Raw genomic sequence first — 16,941 nt, 5'->3', positions numbered from 1 at the left:
ATACAGCGTGCATGTTAGTGGCATCGTAACTAAAACTTTGAGGAATGATTCAGACCATGATTCGGACTTGATATCAAGTGTTATTTTCCGTCGAAAAAGTATGTAAGTAACTGACAATAATTTAAAAAAGACATTAAAAGTTCATGAATTTCCGACAGGAAATTTCACTTGATATCAATTCAGAATCATGGTCTGAATCATCCTCCTCAGTATGCGTTACGGTGCACTAACACCCATACGTACTTGTATGGCTACCTGCATGTGCTTATACTGGGTGTAAGTGCCATCTCGTAGCAAATACTGAGGGGGATGATGCAGACCATGATCCTGAGTTAATATCAAGAGGAATTTTCCACCCACCCTGTTGATACCTACTTACCTATTAATGTATTGCGTTACTCCATTTGATTAGATAAAAAACAAAACATAGTAAATACATAAATATAACGAAGAACCTTGAGACAGTTAATGATAACAATAGCACTTGTATTGAACGTAATATTTTTATTGTAACATTTTTTATATTATTTCTTAATTAATGCTATATTATTTATTCTAGAGTGATAGACCAGCAAAATCCGTTCTAAAATATTTGAAATACATCTAATGACACCTAATTTAATTAATCTATTTATCGACAATAAAAATGATAGTTTATTCTTTATGATATTTATACTTTTCCCGATTTACCTGATTCAAATTATTGTAATATCCCTTCCCTATTATTTTTCTTTATTTTCGTTTCCAATCTTTTAAATTGTCATTGGCACAAATACACCACCAGTGCCATAACAAAAAAAATAAAAACGATCACGTCAATATCACGTCAAAACATTTCGAACATCAAATCCCACTAAGAATTACTGATAGTACAAATCTCTATTAAATAACTGTAGTTTTCTTGTAATTCAGACGTGAAGTGTTATATTAAATCTAAATAAGTTAAATAAGAGTAGAAAATCTGTAAAAATGAAGATTCCTTATGTGGTATCGCTCAATGCGCGGGCGGCGTACGATTGCTCCCCGGTGATGAAGACGTCGTCTACCGAAGCTAATCGGTTGCTGATCGCCGAAGACTTTGAATGGGACGACGGAGTCACCCCGGCTCCTCTGACCTACTTTGCCGCCCTGACCCTCTCCAAGATATTCAGAAGACTCAACCCCTTACACAAAATCCTGCAAAAAGATGTCGACATGCTCATGGACCTATTCCCAGCAGAAATACCGTTGAAATTCAGTGTCCCGCATATTAAGGTTGATATAAATTATGACCTTTCTTAATAGAAACACTAATGTGTCTAACGGAAAATCAAGCGTTTTAAGTAATCCTATAATCATATTTGTATGTAACACATATGAAACCAAACCGTAAAATGTATAGATTATAGGGCAATAAAGTAGGGATAACATAGAAACGACGAAGATAATTGATAGCAATAGCCAAGAAGACAAGTGATTGTGAGTGTACAGTCATTTGCTAGAATGATAATCTTGATAAACTGATGTGAAACCAAAATGAGAACAATCTTGATAGCGTTTAATGTGTTTTACTAATCACTTTCTTGTTAAAGATAATTAAGTACACAAATATGCGAGTACACGTTAACATTGATGAGTCGTGAACTAATTATACGATTGCGTAAAAGGTAAAATAGCTGACGCGGGACATGTGCGGTTGCAAACCGTACAGTGAGAGAAAGTGGAGTTTACGAAATAAATAATCTAATTTCAGGATGAACGATACTGGCAAAGATCTTTCGAAAAAAAATTTCCTCGTAAGAAAATTCTGGGCGAGCAGTATTGGAAAGGGAAGTATCTGTCTGCACGCTTGCAGGACTACTTGGAGACAGCCAACCCTGACGTTTTCATATCTAAAGATGCTGCTGCTCTGGCGAAATTGGTACAAAAACAAATATTTCGGGTTAAATTATGTCTGGTTAGATTATGTCGAAATAGTTTCATGTCAGTGTAGCATTACTGTCGAGGTAGAATGTCATCGTATTCGCATCGTATCTCAGTAAAGTCTTAGTTACTTATGTCGAAAATCGTTTTGTCGGAGTAGAGTAGTATCGAAGTTAAGACGTAAGTTAAGTCGTAATTATGTATTGTCGTAATAAAGAAGTGTCGGATTATCATAATGTCGAAGTAAAATTTTATCGGATAACAGTTTGTCGGACTTCAGTTTTTAACCCAAATATTAATTCTTATTCTTAATTTGTGTGCTCCCTACGTTTTCCTTTATGTTCTTAATATTACAGGTTGCTCCGTATATTTATGAGCTGAGGTTGAATGAGTTGCAAATGGTACGCCAACCAACACCCGCAGTCCGTACCGAGCATCTCATCGAAGACACTTGTCCATTCAGTGTGGAAAAGGTTTATGACCATATTCCTTTAGAGCCTGTACTGTGTCGACTGTACAAACTTGAGGAAATTTCTATCGTTTTTGGCATTAATGATCTTCAAGAAAGATATCTTCCAAGATATTTTGAATTCTCAATGGCAGATATTGAATCACTCTGTAAAGGTCTAGAGCATCTGATGAATTTAAAAACTGTTCGTATTAATCGTAGCAATATGGACTGTTCTAAAGTGAAGCTGCTTCTACAAAACCTTATCAAGAAGGATACTCTCGAAGAGCTTGATTTTAATCATTGTAAAATAGGAGATTACGGCATGAAAGCCTTGGGTGGATTTATATATCTGCATAATAATATTAAAAGAGTAAGAATAGCCAACAATCGGTTCAAGGAGGTTGGTGTGCAAGGGATAGCTTACGCTTTGCAGATGAAGCCTGCGGCCCCTATCGAGTTACTAGGTATGACTTATTATTTTATACACATATAAGCTTGCGACCCTGATTGGGGTTTTGTGGCGACAAGCCGTACGACCGTCTATAAAGGTCGAGCTAACTGTGTTAGTGAAAACTGCAAATGAATAACTCAATGCTGCAAGTCCAGTAGTGGGGCTGGGGTTCGAATGACAAAACCATAATAAAGTAAGTAAGTAAAGATATGGGATATTAGAGTAAGCTTATGTTTTGTTCAACTTCACACGGTCGGTCAAGTGTGAAGTGTAGTTTCTTTCATCCTAGATGCCAATCGTATTTGGCAGTGCAGTGACTCCTGCCAAGTTTTTAGAATTGTTATTGTTCTTCTGCTCTTCTGTTGCATGAGCTATAAATCCACGGTACCGATTTTATAGATCACAAAAAACTTATGTGTGGAAGTTTTTACAGATTTCAGTTTGAATCCTATGTCGCTGGAGTGCGCGACGATGTTTGCAGCTGCGTTCGTCCGATGCAAGGAGAAGCCGCAAACTTTAATTGTGAACTCTTGTGGTTTCCATGGAGCGTCAGCTGAGAAGGTCATGGCCTTTTTTTATTTTATAGTTTATTGCTATGATTGGAAGCAAAAAATGGGGTTAAAAAGCCACATTCAAACTATTTATCTAAAACGCGATATTGTAATGTGACATTTGCGTAATTCTAAGATGAGTTGTTTCAATGTGGCCCTTTTAGCTCCCCAAAATGCGTTCAGCTGCTTGTTTCCCCGGGCTAGTCGTATGGACAGAGGGATTGTGTCAATTCCATCATGATGGTCTATTATTATGGATGATGAGCTAATTACGTGTCTACAGAGACCGCAAGATGTTTTTCTAATTGGTTGTGGCTCTGTCCCCTCCTAGGGATCACGGTCAAGAGATTATATACTTAGTATGTTTTATCAATTTCGTTATTATAAACAACTACAGTTTTTTTTTCCTGCAAACTGTTCAGCTTATGTCGATAATACTATCTAACTTTAAAGTAACACGTAATAACACGATATGTGTTGATTAATGTTATAAAACTGCTAAGTATGCTGCTACGAGGTATTTGTCAAAATATTGTAGCAATCAAGAATCGTAAATTTTTGGTTGTCAATCATATCAAGGCTTTGTCGGGGGACGTTTTGTACCTTTAGCATACACACATACGCCAGGCAAAAGGTGATTAAATGATACGGATTACCAACTACGTCAATAAGTATTAAAAGTATTTAGCAAGATTATATCGGTCAAAATTGACTAGATATTTTTGATCTTGCAATCTTATCAGGGCTTAGGTGCATTTTTATACAATTCACGGTATTTCGGCTTTATTTTATTGATTTTACACACCTTCTTTATTACACCACGTTATCCAATCAGTGACGTAGCATTTGTTGTGCAGATGGCAGGCCTTCTGACCCTGAATCGAGGTTTGACTAGATTGGATATGGCATCAAATGACATGTCTGGGCCTGCCGAGGAAACGCTCATCAAAGCCCTTGAACGCAACAGAAACATTCTGAAAATTGATTTGCGTCGTACTCGTAAGTATGACTACATATTTAGAATATAACTCTTCTGCTTCTTGTATCGTGTGGATTGTGAGGTGGATTACCAAACCTCATCGACCCTGGTGTCAGGGTTCCTGACATGTGACACTTACTTACATCAAGAAATAGGAACCGAGATCGACGGCTTAACGTGCCTTCCGAAGCATGCATCATCTTACTACTTGTGATGTCGGGGCCGCCGGATCGTGAACCCAACGCTCAACCACTGTATCACAGACACCGTTAGAATACAACTTTTAGCCATTTTTCGTGTTGCTGTCTAAAGATAAAATGATGAACCGCTAACTAAAGAGCTACCAGCCCCTTATTGATAGTTATCCATGGAACTACTTAAATTTTATCTCTACATATTTATGCAGGCAGACACAAACCTTTCCAGATTATAACTTAGAGCCACTTTTGTTATATAACTGTCTAAAAGTTTTAGAATATGAATAACCTTCTTACTTAAACTAAAATCTTTTTTAAACAATAGATAGTACTGCTTGGGCTGTATTTTTCATATCTATCAATATTGGTAACAAATATCCTATCATATGTGGTTTGCGGGCTATTTTATTACATTGTGACTCACCCGGATAATCGCGTGACTACATTTATACATATACCTATAGAATATATTTTTGCGATACAGCTTACCACCTAGTTCGGTGAAACGCGGGTAAGTACCCGCGTTCATCATTCGATGGCTATACCTCTGTCTGGCTTATCCTAATTAGGAATTATAATCATTAATTTTTTATCCGTTCCGCTTCATTTCGGGAGTATGTGACCTAACTTGTATTGGGCTGGTTTTCCCTTCGCGGGTTGGAAAGTCAGACAAGCAGTCGCTTCTGTAAAACACCGGACCTGTCAAATCTTCAGGTTAGATAAGCGTTCCCTGTGTGAAACGGGATAATGCTAGGGAGATGATGATGATGAATCATTAGATTTTTGTTCTTTTTTCTAGAAATCTCAGATGAAACTCAAGCCCGGGTCGATGAACTTTTGAAGCGCAACTTCGAAATGATCGGAGTAGAACGCGAACCTAGCGCCGAGATTCCACCACTATACCTCAATGAACCCGAATACCTCATTTGGCAGTACAACCCTAACAACCCTGATTTCATTCCGGGTCGTTACCCTGAGAGAGTCCCTGAAGTCTAGACTAACGTGCGAACTTTTATAGATACATTATGTTGGTTTATATAAAATTTTAAATGTTATAGATTTATACAACAAATAGATAGTCTTGAAGCTAGTTAAAAAAATATATTTGTGTGGCTAATGAAAGTCGATTTGAATATTTATAATTGAATATTTTTGCCATGACTCATACTACTAATAAAATGAAATAAAAAACATTCCAACTATCGTGAAATACATCTAAAGATGTGTGAGTGGATTCGTTTGAATATGAATGAAAACCACTGAATAGAGTTGCCATTGTTAGGTATCATCATTATCATCGGACTATTGTTATAACTACTTATTTACCATAATAATAGTCTTATAAAATACTTATGATATGACAAATTAACGGGATTCTCTTAAAATGCATAAATGTTTTTGTCATAATTGTAATTAGCATAATCCTTTTTGTATAACGGGTTTTAGCATAATAGTACTTTCCCATAATAACATCTAGGAATACTGGTTTCTTAGGTATAACTTATTTTTGGACTAATATTTGTTGGTATAAATTTGATTCGCATATAAATAGGTATCCATAATTCTTTTTTAGAATAATGGTGTTTTTTCATAATTTTTACAAGGCATAACAGTAGGTTAGGGTGCGGCGGGGGTGGCCCTTGGGCCACCCCTACGCCGCCAGCATGTTTATCTTACACACGAAAAGTATACTGAATGATGACCAACAGCATGAAATAGTGTCAAAAATATAAAAAAGTCACAATCATGAACCAAATTCAGCCAAGGAAAAAGTAAATTTCGAAAACGTTCAAAGTTGTGCCAAAACTTTTCTTATTCGGAGTAGTTTTTATGCTTATAATAATTATGCTTATATATCATTATTGTCATTAACTATTATGCTTAAAGTAGTTATGAGTTTCAAAATTATGCTTAAAAAGTTATGACAAATTAATACTATGCGTAACTAATATTAGGACAAGTAACAGTATGCCATGGTAAATTATTACATACTTACTTACAAAATTAACAAATACTTAGAAGCAGAACCGAGTGAGAATAATTACAAGGGTTATGTAAAGGGGATCATTACAATAATAAATGATCCCTTATTCAATGCAAGGGCTTGTTTGAAATAAAGTTTTATTTCTTACGGTCTGGATGAAACAGTCCTTTTGTAATGTAATCATACGATTCGGTAGGTACATCAAATATACGAACGTAAGTTTATGTGCTATGTGCAATTTGCTACTTGACAGACATTTTTATGCGATTTTCTATCTGTGTATTACAAGACCCAAAACACAGACTGCCATGATTGAGCTTCGTGTGACGTCAAATATCACAAAATAAACAAAGACTATCTGTCAGGTTTCAAATTATACTGTTTGACAGATTGTTTATTGAAAAATGACGTCTCTCGGGAAAATGCCACGTGACCAAACGTTTTCGCACAAAATTTGAAATTATTGAAGAATACATACATACATACATAAACTCACGCCCGTAATCCCTAATGGGGTGGGCAGAGCCACAAGTAATCAGAGACTACTTGCAGCCACTGTTGATACGAAGTCCAAAGATGGATATGATGATTGAAGAATAATTTGTTTTTTTTTTCTATTATATAATGCTTTTTCGAGATAATAAAATATTTTACGAGGTATAAAAATAAGCGTTTGTATTTTTTTTTAAATACTCGCCTGAAACTGTATAGTAGCCAATTATAATAATACTAAAGGACTAACAATAAAGGCTGTGTTAAATATTATTTTCGAGAACATAATTTCGAAATACTGCGAATTCACTTGCCTACTAGTTTATTCCAATTCCAAAGCTAGAAAATACTCCTGACATTCTTTTTCTTCTATCGTGTGGATTGTGAGGTGGATTACCAACCCCATCAACCCTGGTGTCAGGGTTACTATTGAGCCGCCAAAGGCCCCTGACATGGCTCATGTAACGACTACTAACTTACACCAGTAAGTAGTAACGGGGACCAACGGCTTAACGTGCCTTCCGAAGCGCGGATCATCTTACTTTCGGACAATCTGGTGATCAGCCTGTAATGTCCTAACCAAACTAGGGACCACAAAGTATTTTTTTTGTGAAATGTCCCCACCGGGAATCGAACCCGGGACCTCCGGATCGTGAGCCCAACGCTCGAACCACTGGACCACGGAGGCCGTTTAGGAGGCTCCTGACATTTAAGTCATAGCAATCAACTGTTTAGGATTTCCACCATTCTTGCTATGATTACTTCAAGCCATGGGTTCTCATCGCGAACATTAGGAAACATTGTTCAAAAAAATTTCAATAGATGACGCTAATAGTACCGATTTGTAATTAAAGTTTCTTTAAAAGCCAATAATCGATAAATAGGCACTAAAATTATGTTTCATAATTTAAAAGTTATACTCCAACCAAAAGTTAATCAAAGATATTGGCATTTAATGGAGATTTTTATATTTTTAAATTTAGTGGTTACTCTAGCGGATTTACGTCGGAACTACGTCGAGTATGGAGCTTGTTGAGGGGTTGAATGGTCTCGTTTTTATCAACGCCATCTATAATTGTGTGTAAGAAGCTCGCTTAAAGTTGCGCCATCTATCGTTAATTATTGCAACATCGATCTAGCTTTGCCACAGATAATAAAATATTACGTTTTTAAAAGTTTGTGTTTATTTGCAAAATACATTTTTATTGAATTTATTAAATGTTTAGTTGTAATTCCCATAAATTATGGGAGATACAATATCAAATTTTAAAAATAATATAACCACCTATAGATATCATTAGCAACTAAATTTGAGAACAAAAAAAAAACGCAACAATCAAATAACGTAGGTAGGTTAGTACCTACCTATGTTTGAAAATGTTTGTTTTCGTTCGTTTGAATTCCGAGTCGAACTCGCTTTCTAGGTACGTTTTGTGTATTGTGATTTACAAACTGACCCTGGATTGAAATCGGACTTTGATTTGGCTTCATGAAACCTGCTTTCACGTAGCGACACAGGAACAGTGGTTATAAAAAATGCCTGCACACAATTGTTCTTATTATAATTGTACAAATTCTTCGGAACAGAAGTCAATGTTCCGTTTTCCGTGGAATGACGTCAACCGCCTAAAAGTATGGCTTGAGAATTGCGGTAAGTAGTTAAATGTTTACTTTTATTTATTTTTAATATTAAACTGCAAAAAGTTATCAAACAAACAATTTGAAAGAATCAATGACAATCAAGACTGGAATAAAATAAAAAGAAATACCTACTTAACATGGCGGGAAAGTTATTGCCACTCCCCCTATTTGCTAGACTATTATTTTGATAATCGGTTTATCATTTGTCACTATTTAGTTTACCATAATTAATGTAATACTTAAAATCAAGCTGAGATCAACAGTTTAGAGCAGTAGAACAGTTTTTTTCTGTCTGAAGAACATAATAATAATTAGGTATTGTGCTCAATGTCAATTTGGAATTATTAAATTAACTTTTGTACAATTGGGTAATTTAGCATGGCATATAGATATACTAATCAAACTTGAAAATCTTAATTAGTGATTTTTAACATATTCTTACTGGGAACTCAGGGCCTCCAGATTCTGAACCAATTGCTATAACTACTAAAGCACTGGAATAGTCAAAAACTTGTAAAGTACCTACTATATACCAATATTGTATGCGATGCATTTATATTTCCAAGTGAACTGTGGAATAAAAGGGACAAAAGTTAAAAAAGTCAATCAAGTACATAATTATTTCTGAATTTTGGATTGTTTTATTGAACAGTTTATAGACCAGGGCGGTTAAAATACCCACATTGAAGCAATTCATCTATGTAAGCAATATTGCAGTTTCACATTTGTGCATATAAAAGTGTGTGATGCAAACAAATGTCAAATAGCAATATTGCTTTCTTAGATGAATTGCTTTGATGTAGCCATTTTGACCCCCCAGATATCTACTTACACATTTACTTTTAATTTAAGTTGAAAATAAATAAAAATAAAACATTAATTTATTTCTTCTTATACAGTCTTAATAGATACCTAAGATAAATTACTATCTACCAAACCTACAGTTTTATACCAATTTCACACATCGGGACTGTGTACAGAAGCCAGGAACCCAAATGAGGTATACCTAGTATCTTGGTCTCGCTCACGCCTGACCACGTACCAATCTATACATACATTATGTATAGGTAGGTACCTACAAGAACTTAATAAGACATGTCAAAAGTTGCTGTTTTAGTGGATTCTGCCTCTGTGTACGTATTATTGATTAGAACATTAGGCTTATAATCTGGAGGTCCGGGTACTGTTTCTGATATTATCAAAATTACTTTGTGAGATTATTCATCACAAATCAAATATTTTTAATGATCACAAACAGTTAGAACATACAAAAATTTATGCAACATACCTACTACAGTACAAATGGGAGGCCTGTTTAAGCAATTTCTTCCAGGCAACCACTACCATGATCCAACCATTAATCTTTGTTTAGTTATGACATTGCGGACTAAGTCACTTAATTGTCCGAAAAAGTAAGAGTAAGCTTTGCTTCAGAAATTATATAGTTGGTCCGGGCTACCACCAAAACGATTACCTCCTGTTATTTGAGGGTAGAGACGATCCAGCAGTGGAACATCTGTAGGCTATTTATGTTTTATTGAAAATTATATTCTTTTCTTGTAGGTAATATGAACATTGCCCACTTGCCTGCAGAAAATTTGCGGTCAAGGTATTTATGCATTGACCATTTCAATATCAAGTATGTACGAAATGAGACTGGTCATAGAAAAAGACTCCAGAGAAGTGCAGTTCCAGAACCATATCAGACTCAAGACGTTCAAAATCGCTCAAGCACTTCCTCACCAGGTAAGCACAATTAATTTGTCAAGTTATTACCTACAATTGGGTAGGTAGGTACTTACCTACCACCGAATTAATACAAATACAATCAAATTTTTATTGTAGGTTAGGTACCTACCTATTGCTTGAATATCTACATAATATTGGGTTTTAGTATAGTGATAGTGAGTTATTACCTACATGAATGATACCTACCGACCTTGAGTTTTTTGAAAATATGTTAGGTACCTAGCTAATTACAACTTACCTACTACTTAGATGTAGACAAGTTAATGTAGGTACCTACCTACCTAGTTAAATGTTTAAAGTAGGGGATAGGTTGTTTGTATGAAGTGTCCGGGCTGTGATGATAGATAGGTTCGATAGGTGCCTATAGACGTCTCGATTCCGAACCATTTTCAGTAACTAAACTATAATAAAGCCGTATTAACATAAATTGTAGGGTTTAAAATAATTAAAGACGTAAAATATTACTTTATTGTACCTATACCAAGATACCTACCTACTATCTATAATACCTACTTAATACCTTAATGACAAATTGACAGCATCCGTAGTCTAGTGGTTAGAGCGATAGGCTCAAGATCTGGAGGTCCGGGTTCGATTCCCGATGGGGACATTGTCGAAATCACTTTGTGAGACTGTCCTTTGTTTGGTAAGGACTTTTCAGGCTTGAATCACCTGATTGTCCGAAAAAGTAAGATGATTCCGTGCTTCGGAAGGCACGTTAAGCCGTTGGTCCCGGCTATTAGCCGTAAAAACACCTCCACCAACCCGCAGTGGAGCAGCGTGGTGGAATATGCTCCATACCCCCTCCGGTTGATTGAGGGGAGGCCTGTGCCCAGCAGTGGGACGTATTCGTATATAGGCAGTTTATAATACCTTAATAGGTAAGTATCTACCTAGGTAAGTTAGGTAGCTATAGTTAGAAAAGTAGCTTTTCGCTTTCAACTTTACGCAGACGGCGATTGTCGTAGATGGGTAGGTAATGTAACCTACCATAACGTAACCAGTTGTTTAAGCCTGAAGGGGTAACAAACATACAGGCAGATTTACCTACATACCTAGGTACCTACTACGCATCGCATCGCATCATACGTACGGTACGTACCTATCATTTGCGTTTGCGCGACTCAGCCAGTAGGTAGGTACCTGCCTACCTACTTACCTACAATCGTAATAACACGTGACCTCGCGCAACGCAACAAGCTAGAATGGATCTTATCTTTATAATGACATAAAGTCTATAGTTGCTCGACACACGGAATTGAGACGTAGTTTACAATCTTGTACAAAACAGTGCACCGCGCTTACAGGGCTTATAGGTATATTATATTATAGCGGTTATTAAACTACCCAAACGCGATGCGTCGAGATCGCGGGCTCGGGCATCAGGATCGGGCAGTGTTATAATAAACAGTTCATTGGTGGGCGACCCACGATTTCGTCATACATTTTATAGGTAGGTAGGTTACATTGGTACACACGATGACCTGACGCATCGTGTGTGGCAGATGAATCGAGTTAATGTAGGTAATAAAGCCTTATCATTCCACTTACTTAAGTAGGTAGGTACCTACTATGTTTGTGGCTCTTTCACGCAAAACCTATACCGCAGCGTAGCTACCTAAATCATATAGGTACGTAAAGTAAGGCCAACCAGACGAGATACAAAAAGGTAAACAAACGGACCATTACTGAGTTACATTGCGATAACCAGGGATTATCATATCTGTCCTTATCACTCGTACGCGCAGTTATGGCGTCAGTTGGTCAACGACAGCTGTCGTTGTGTTTCGTGGTAGGTACAGGAAAGCAGTCGGTACTGCAGCTGTCAACATTTGGACCGCCATTGTTCATTTCTGTTTGGATTGCGTTCGAAGTGATACATATTTTTTCGTCCCCGTATTTACCTACTTAGATTTTTGTTCTTATTATTCCGTTTCGGTTACTTTTATTTTTGATTTTTGCTGGTATTATGAGTAGTTGTTGATTTAAACACAGTATTGACAACATGATTGATAATACGATAGATAGTTTTATCATAAACACAGCTGACTCGGACTCTTCCGACGAATCATCTTTGTCTAGTACAGACGACAGCGATTAAAATTCGAACTATATGATAATTTATTCAAATATGTTTTGAACCTCTGAAACTTTGTTTACATTCTATATCTCGTCTGGTTGCCTTTAACACGTCAGTAATCTAATCATTATTTTTATTTATTTTATTTTAAGTTATATCTGTCATTATACGTAATTAAAATCAATTTATTCAAACAATTAAAAACAAAACAAACACACCCTATAAATAAAACACCTCCTCCGATGCGTCACATCGAGGCAAGGTTCCCAACAGGCTGGCAGCGTTACCCCTCTGAATCGCCAGGCTAATTCTCTGACAGAAATAACTACCAGCCCTAGCATCCCCCGAAGCCCCGATAAGACGCATTGAGAGATCTGTCATTATTATTTTTTTATTCTATCTGTCATTATAATAATATGGGGTTATGTACACGTTTTGGGGTTATGTATACGTTTTTACAATAAAATACCAGATAATATTTTAAATTTGTCAGAAAATAAATTTAAAGCTCACGTGAAGCTTACTTTATGTAAAAAAGCTTATTATAAGATTAATGACTACCTAAATGATAAAAATGTCTGGTATTGCATGTGTTCCTCTAGTTATTAAATAACTTGTAATGTATATCCTCATTGGTTTTAAAAGATGTGTTGCTGTTGCAGTTTCTTGTCATTTCTTCTCCTCAGCCATAACACCTTGCGAAATGACGTAAATTCAAATATGTTACATTGACCTTCAACAAGTTTATCCATGATAATTACGTTGAATAAATGATTCTGATTTCTGATTTTTATTATAAAACAAAGCTCCCACGCCATTCGCTCGTCTGTTTGTTGGCGGCTAACTCAAAAGAAAAAAAATAATAATGACAGATATAACTTAAAGTTAGATGTGTTTACAGGAATTAGCACCAATGTCATGACTTATAAGAAGTGTTATATATTTTTTTCTTTGCGCTTCTATATTTACAACTTTTTACCACGCACTTCGCATGTTGCCAGTTCGGCGCCTAATCGCGCACCGCGGAGAAATACTGTCACGTCGCTATATTAACAGTAACTTTGCGTCCCACTTTTTGAGCGCTGATGTTCAATCTATGTCCGAAAAAAATCAAGACTAGTGGGAGCTTTCATCGAAAAAGCTGCCTAATGGTTTTGAGATATAACAAAACAATGTATTGTGGTTTTTATAAGTACCTACCTATTATGTCTATCTTTTAGGAATCACTTAACATACACATTTTAATATTTATAAAATGGCTACGTTAATACGTTAGTTACCTACCTACTTTAATGAATGTTATAGTTGACCTTTTCTTCCTTTATGTTAGGTATTGTTATCTCCAACAACTTTGCTTTACATTCATCTTTTGGGGCCTTTGGCGACTCAATCATAACCCTGACACTAGGGTTGATGAGGCTGATATTCCACGCACGATAAGAAGATAAGATTCACGACATTATTTAATACATACTATTTTTCTTTTTAGGTTCATCAGGTACTTTTAAAGTACTGACACCGAAAAAGGTGTACAAAAATAAACGGCTTCGCGACTGCGAACTTGAAGAGCTCGTGGAGCCGCCAGCAGTAGCATACCAGTGCAACACGCCGAAGAGAAGACGGTTGTCAATTACTGAAGACACGCCAAAATGCAAAGTATTAAAAAACAAATTAGTATTGTATCTAACAATAACGAAATGTAATATCTTTTGAATTAAAGAAGTAGTTTAATTGAATATTTATTTCATTCTAGTCATTACAAAAAAAATCTAAAAAAATTTTGATGTTCAAAAAGCGCTAACTTTGTAAGCCAATTTTGAAAATAAATATTTTTGAATCCAACTTCATTTTTGTTAATTTTAATAATCAAGTAGGTATCTTAATTATAATATACTAATACTACTTTTATATAAATTGTAATGAACAATTAGTTATTTATAGTTACTTTAAATGATATCTATCTATGTAATGGAAAGGGGATAGTAAAATAAAAAAGACTCATTTCTATTGTTTAGTTATTTATTCAAAACCATACACAAACTCAGTTGAATCAGAAAAGCTGGATCAGTGTTTTTCCCAGGAAAACCTAGGTAACTATTTGGTACTCAACTAAAACTCATTTAAACAGGCACATTATTGCCAGATTCACATTCGGCTGTTTGCACATCCTTTCCTTTACTACTTGGGCCACATTATCTTTCCACTTATTTTATATTATCTTGACTCAACCAGGGTACTCGCTACATTATGTTACCTACAAATGAAAATATAATAGTTATTAAAAGAGCACATTAATTTTGATCGGCAATGATATTCAGAACAAAACATTCTACCACCCATTAGTTATTATAGGCATTAGTTTATCTATGTATCACAGATAATATAATAACATAACATAAGCAAGATCTTGCATCCCATTGAGGTAGTCAAAGTAACATTCATCACAAGATGAACTAAGCACACGCACCTCACGAGCTTTCTGTTAGGCTAACGATAGGCTGTATCGCTACCTATAATGGTCGGGCCAACTGTGCTAGATGTGAACTGTTTAAAATAAATTAATGCAAGTCCGGTACCAGGGTTTGAACCGGGTTCATCGTTTGAGATGCAAACAAGTCTACCATTATGACCTATTTTATATTAGAGTAACAGTGACTATATAATAATAGTAGGTATATTGCAATGTATGTACACCTTGTGTGCCAAAACTGCTCTGTCCGCCCTGAGAAGGAGAGTAAGTGTGAGTTAATACTCTCATATACCAATGAGTAGATTGGTGGAATGGAGTAGTAATAGTAGGCTCTATTTTTTACATTTAGACACATGGATGGCCTATTACGCATGTAATCCGATGAGTTTGAAATTTATCAACTTTATTGAACATTTAGATATTCGGGCTCAAAGAAATGGGTTAATGGGATAATAATTTAAGCATACATACCTGGCATAGTGCGATTCTTATTTATGCAGAACAGAAGTCAAGATTTAGTTTTCACTATAATACCTACAACTCCAAAGAAAATATTTTTCTTTGAAAAGTAGTGTGGCTTTCATGAGGTAGACTTGTATCATATTCATCACTTGGTCATGGTCAGAAAATTGTTGATATGTGGTTCTAATAGCCTTTGCATGTCATTCTTCACAATGGTTATCATCGTCTTTAGAGATCTGAAATAAGTTACAGGCTTAAATTCACAACACGCTCACTGCCTAACTAGACTTATTTAACTTTTTTCAACAAACAGTATATTATGATTTGTACCATAGATAGGTGACAGCTACACAAAAAAGTATCTACTACATACATACTTATACTCACGCCTGTAATCCCGATTAGGCTGGGCAGAGCCACGAGTAAGCAGAGACCAATTTGGAAGCACTTTATACAAAGTCCTCAGGTGCTTAACCGGTGGTCCAATGTAATGTTTCATCATGCTAGAAAAGACTTGTCTTTCATAAAGGTTCTCCTCTGTCGGTTTTACGACACGCCCGGGATGATAAGGGACGATTGCGTTCTAGGTAGGACCTTAGCTATGTTTTTAATTATCTTCCAGTTTTAGTAACTAATTAGATACTTACAGGAGTTGGAGATATATTTTTGCCAATACAAAATGAAGACGTAATCAATAAACCCCACCAAACAAAGACCTTGTATTCTTTCTTTGCCCACCAAACATCAGATATAATCTGTCAACTAACAACTGTCACCTTGACAATGTCACAGATCATTGTCACAGATTATAATACTAACATGTCAACGTTGAGAAAAAAAAATCCGTTTGCGCCATCTATTATCTTAATTTTACTCTAACTCTAAGTAAATATATTGTGCTTGCAATAACTTGCACTCAGTAAGCTGAAATTTCACTAGATGTCGCTCGATTCATTCGATCCCATCAATAAATGACCACTAGATGCCGCTAAAAAAAGGGCGTTTTAACAAAACGCCCTTAAAAAAAGGGCGTTTTAGCGGCATCTAGTGGTCATTTATTAGAACTAAAAATAGCCCGAAGAATTGCCCGAGTTAGAACGGCACGGTTTCGTTGTATGACGTGAGGCATCTGTACGTTAGTATTATATGATCTGTGCTTCAAGCTATCAAGTTTCAGTTCTTGAGTTTGTGTGCATTTGTGTAGAAATATATATTTTTTATGTTATTATTAGCATGGATAGTTTTCTTTTGTTAACATAGATTTACTTTTAATTAGAAATTATTTTATGGCTCTATCGTTTAATTTTATTCATCTCATAGTTTTTCGTTTAGTTTGAATAAATTTTGTTGGAACTAATATTTTTTGTTGTTATTAAAATACATACGTACATAGGATCAGGCTATTTCCAATTAGGGTAGGCAGGGATCACGGAATTTCACTTACTAGCACACCTCTTTTCCACTCTCATCGAAGTAGGCATTCAGGCATTCTCGCCGGTTTAGACGAAAAAAAAAATAGAAAAAGGGGTTAT

General features: G+C 35.7%; 1 protein-coding gene and 1 long non-coding RNA gene across 2 annotated transcripts; one reads left to right on the top strand and one right to left on the bottom strand.

Annotated features, from left to right (window-relative positions):
* Positions 1-709: 709 nt before the first annotated feature.
* Positions 710-7,143, top strand: LOC126373459 (dynein regulatory complex subunit 5-like). Its single transcript, XM_050019621.1, has 6 exons — positions 710-1,254; positions 1,733-1,900; positions 2,259-2,817; positions 3,238-3,365; positions 4,213-4,354; positions 5,331-7,143. Exons 1-6 carry the CDS (start codon positions 970-972, stop codon positions 5,525-5,527), a joined length of 1,479 nt encoding a protein of 492 aa, XP_049875578.1. The 5' UTR covers positions 710-969; the 3' UTR covers positions 5,528-7,143.
* A 7,286-nt stretch (positions 7,144-14,429) lies between these two features.
* On the bottom strand, positions 14,430-16,346 carry LOC126373474 (uncharacterized). Its single transcript, XR_007567316.1, has 3 exons — positions 16,057-16,346; positions 15,419-15,645; positions 14,430-14,731 (listed from the first exon to the last, which is right to left on the bottom strand). It is a non-coding gene; the product is annotated as an uncharacterized LOC126373474 (long non-coding RNA).
* Between the last annotated feature and the right edge of the window lie 595 nt (positions 16,347-16,941).

Source organism: Pectinophora gossypiella, chromosome 2 (genome assembly GCF_024362695.1).
Source record: "Pectinophora gossypiella chromosome 2, ilPecGoss1.1, whole genome shotgun sequence".
Classification (NCBI taxonomy): Eukaryota; Metazoa; Arthropoda; class Insecta; order Lepidoptera; family Gelechiidae; genus Pectinophora; species Pectinophora gossypiella.
The sequence above is the reverse complement of the archived record's forward strand: the minus strand, read 5'-3'. Positions and strand labels throughout refer to the sequence as shown.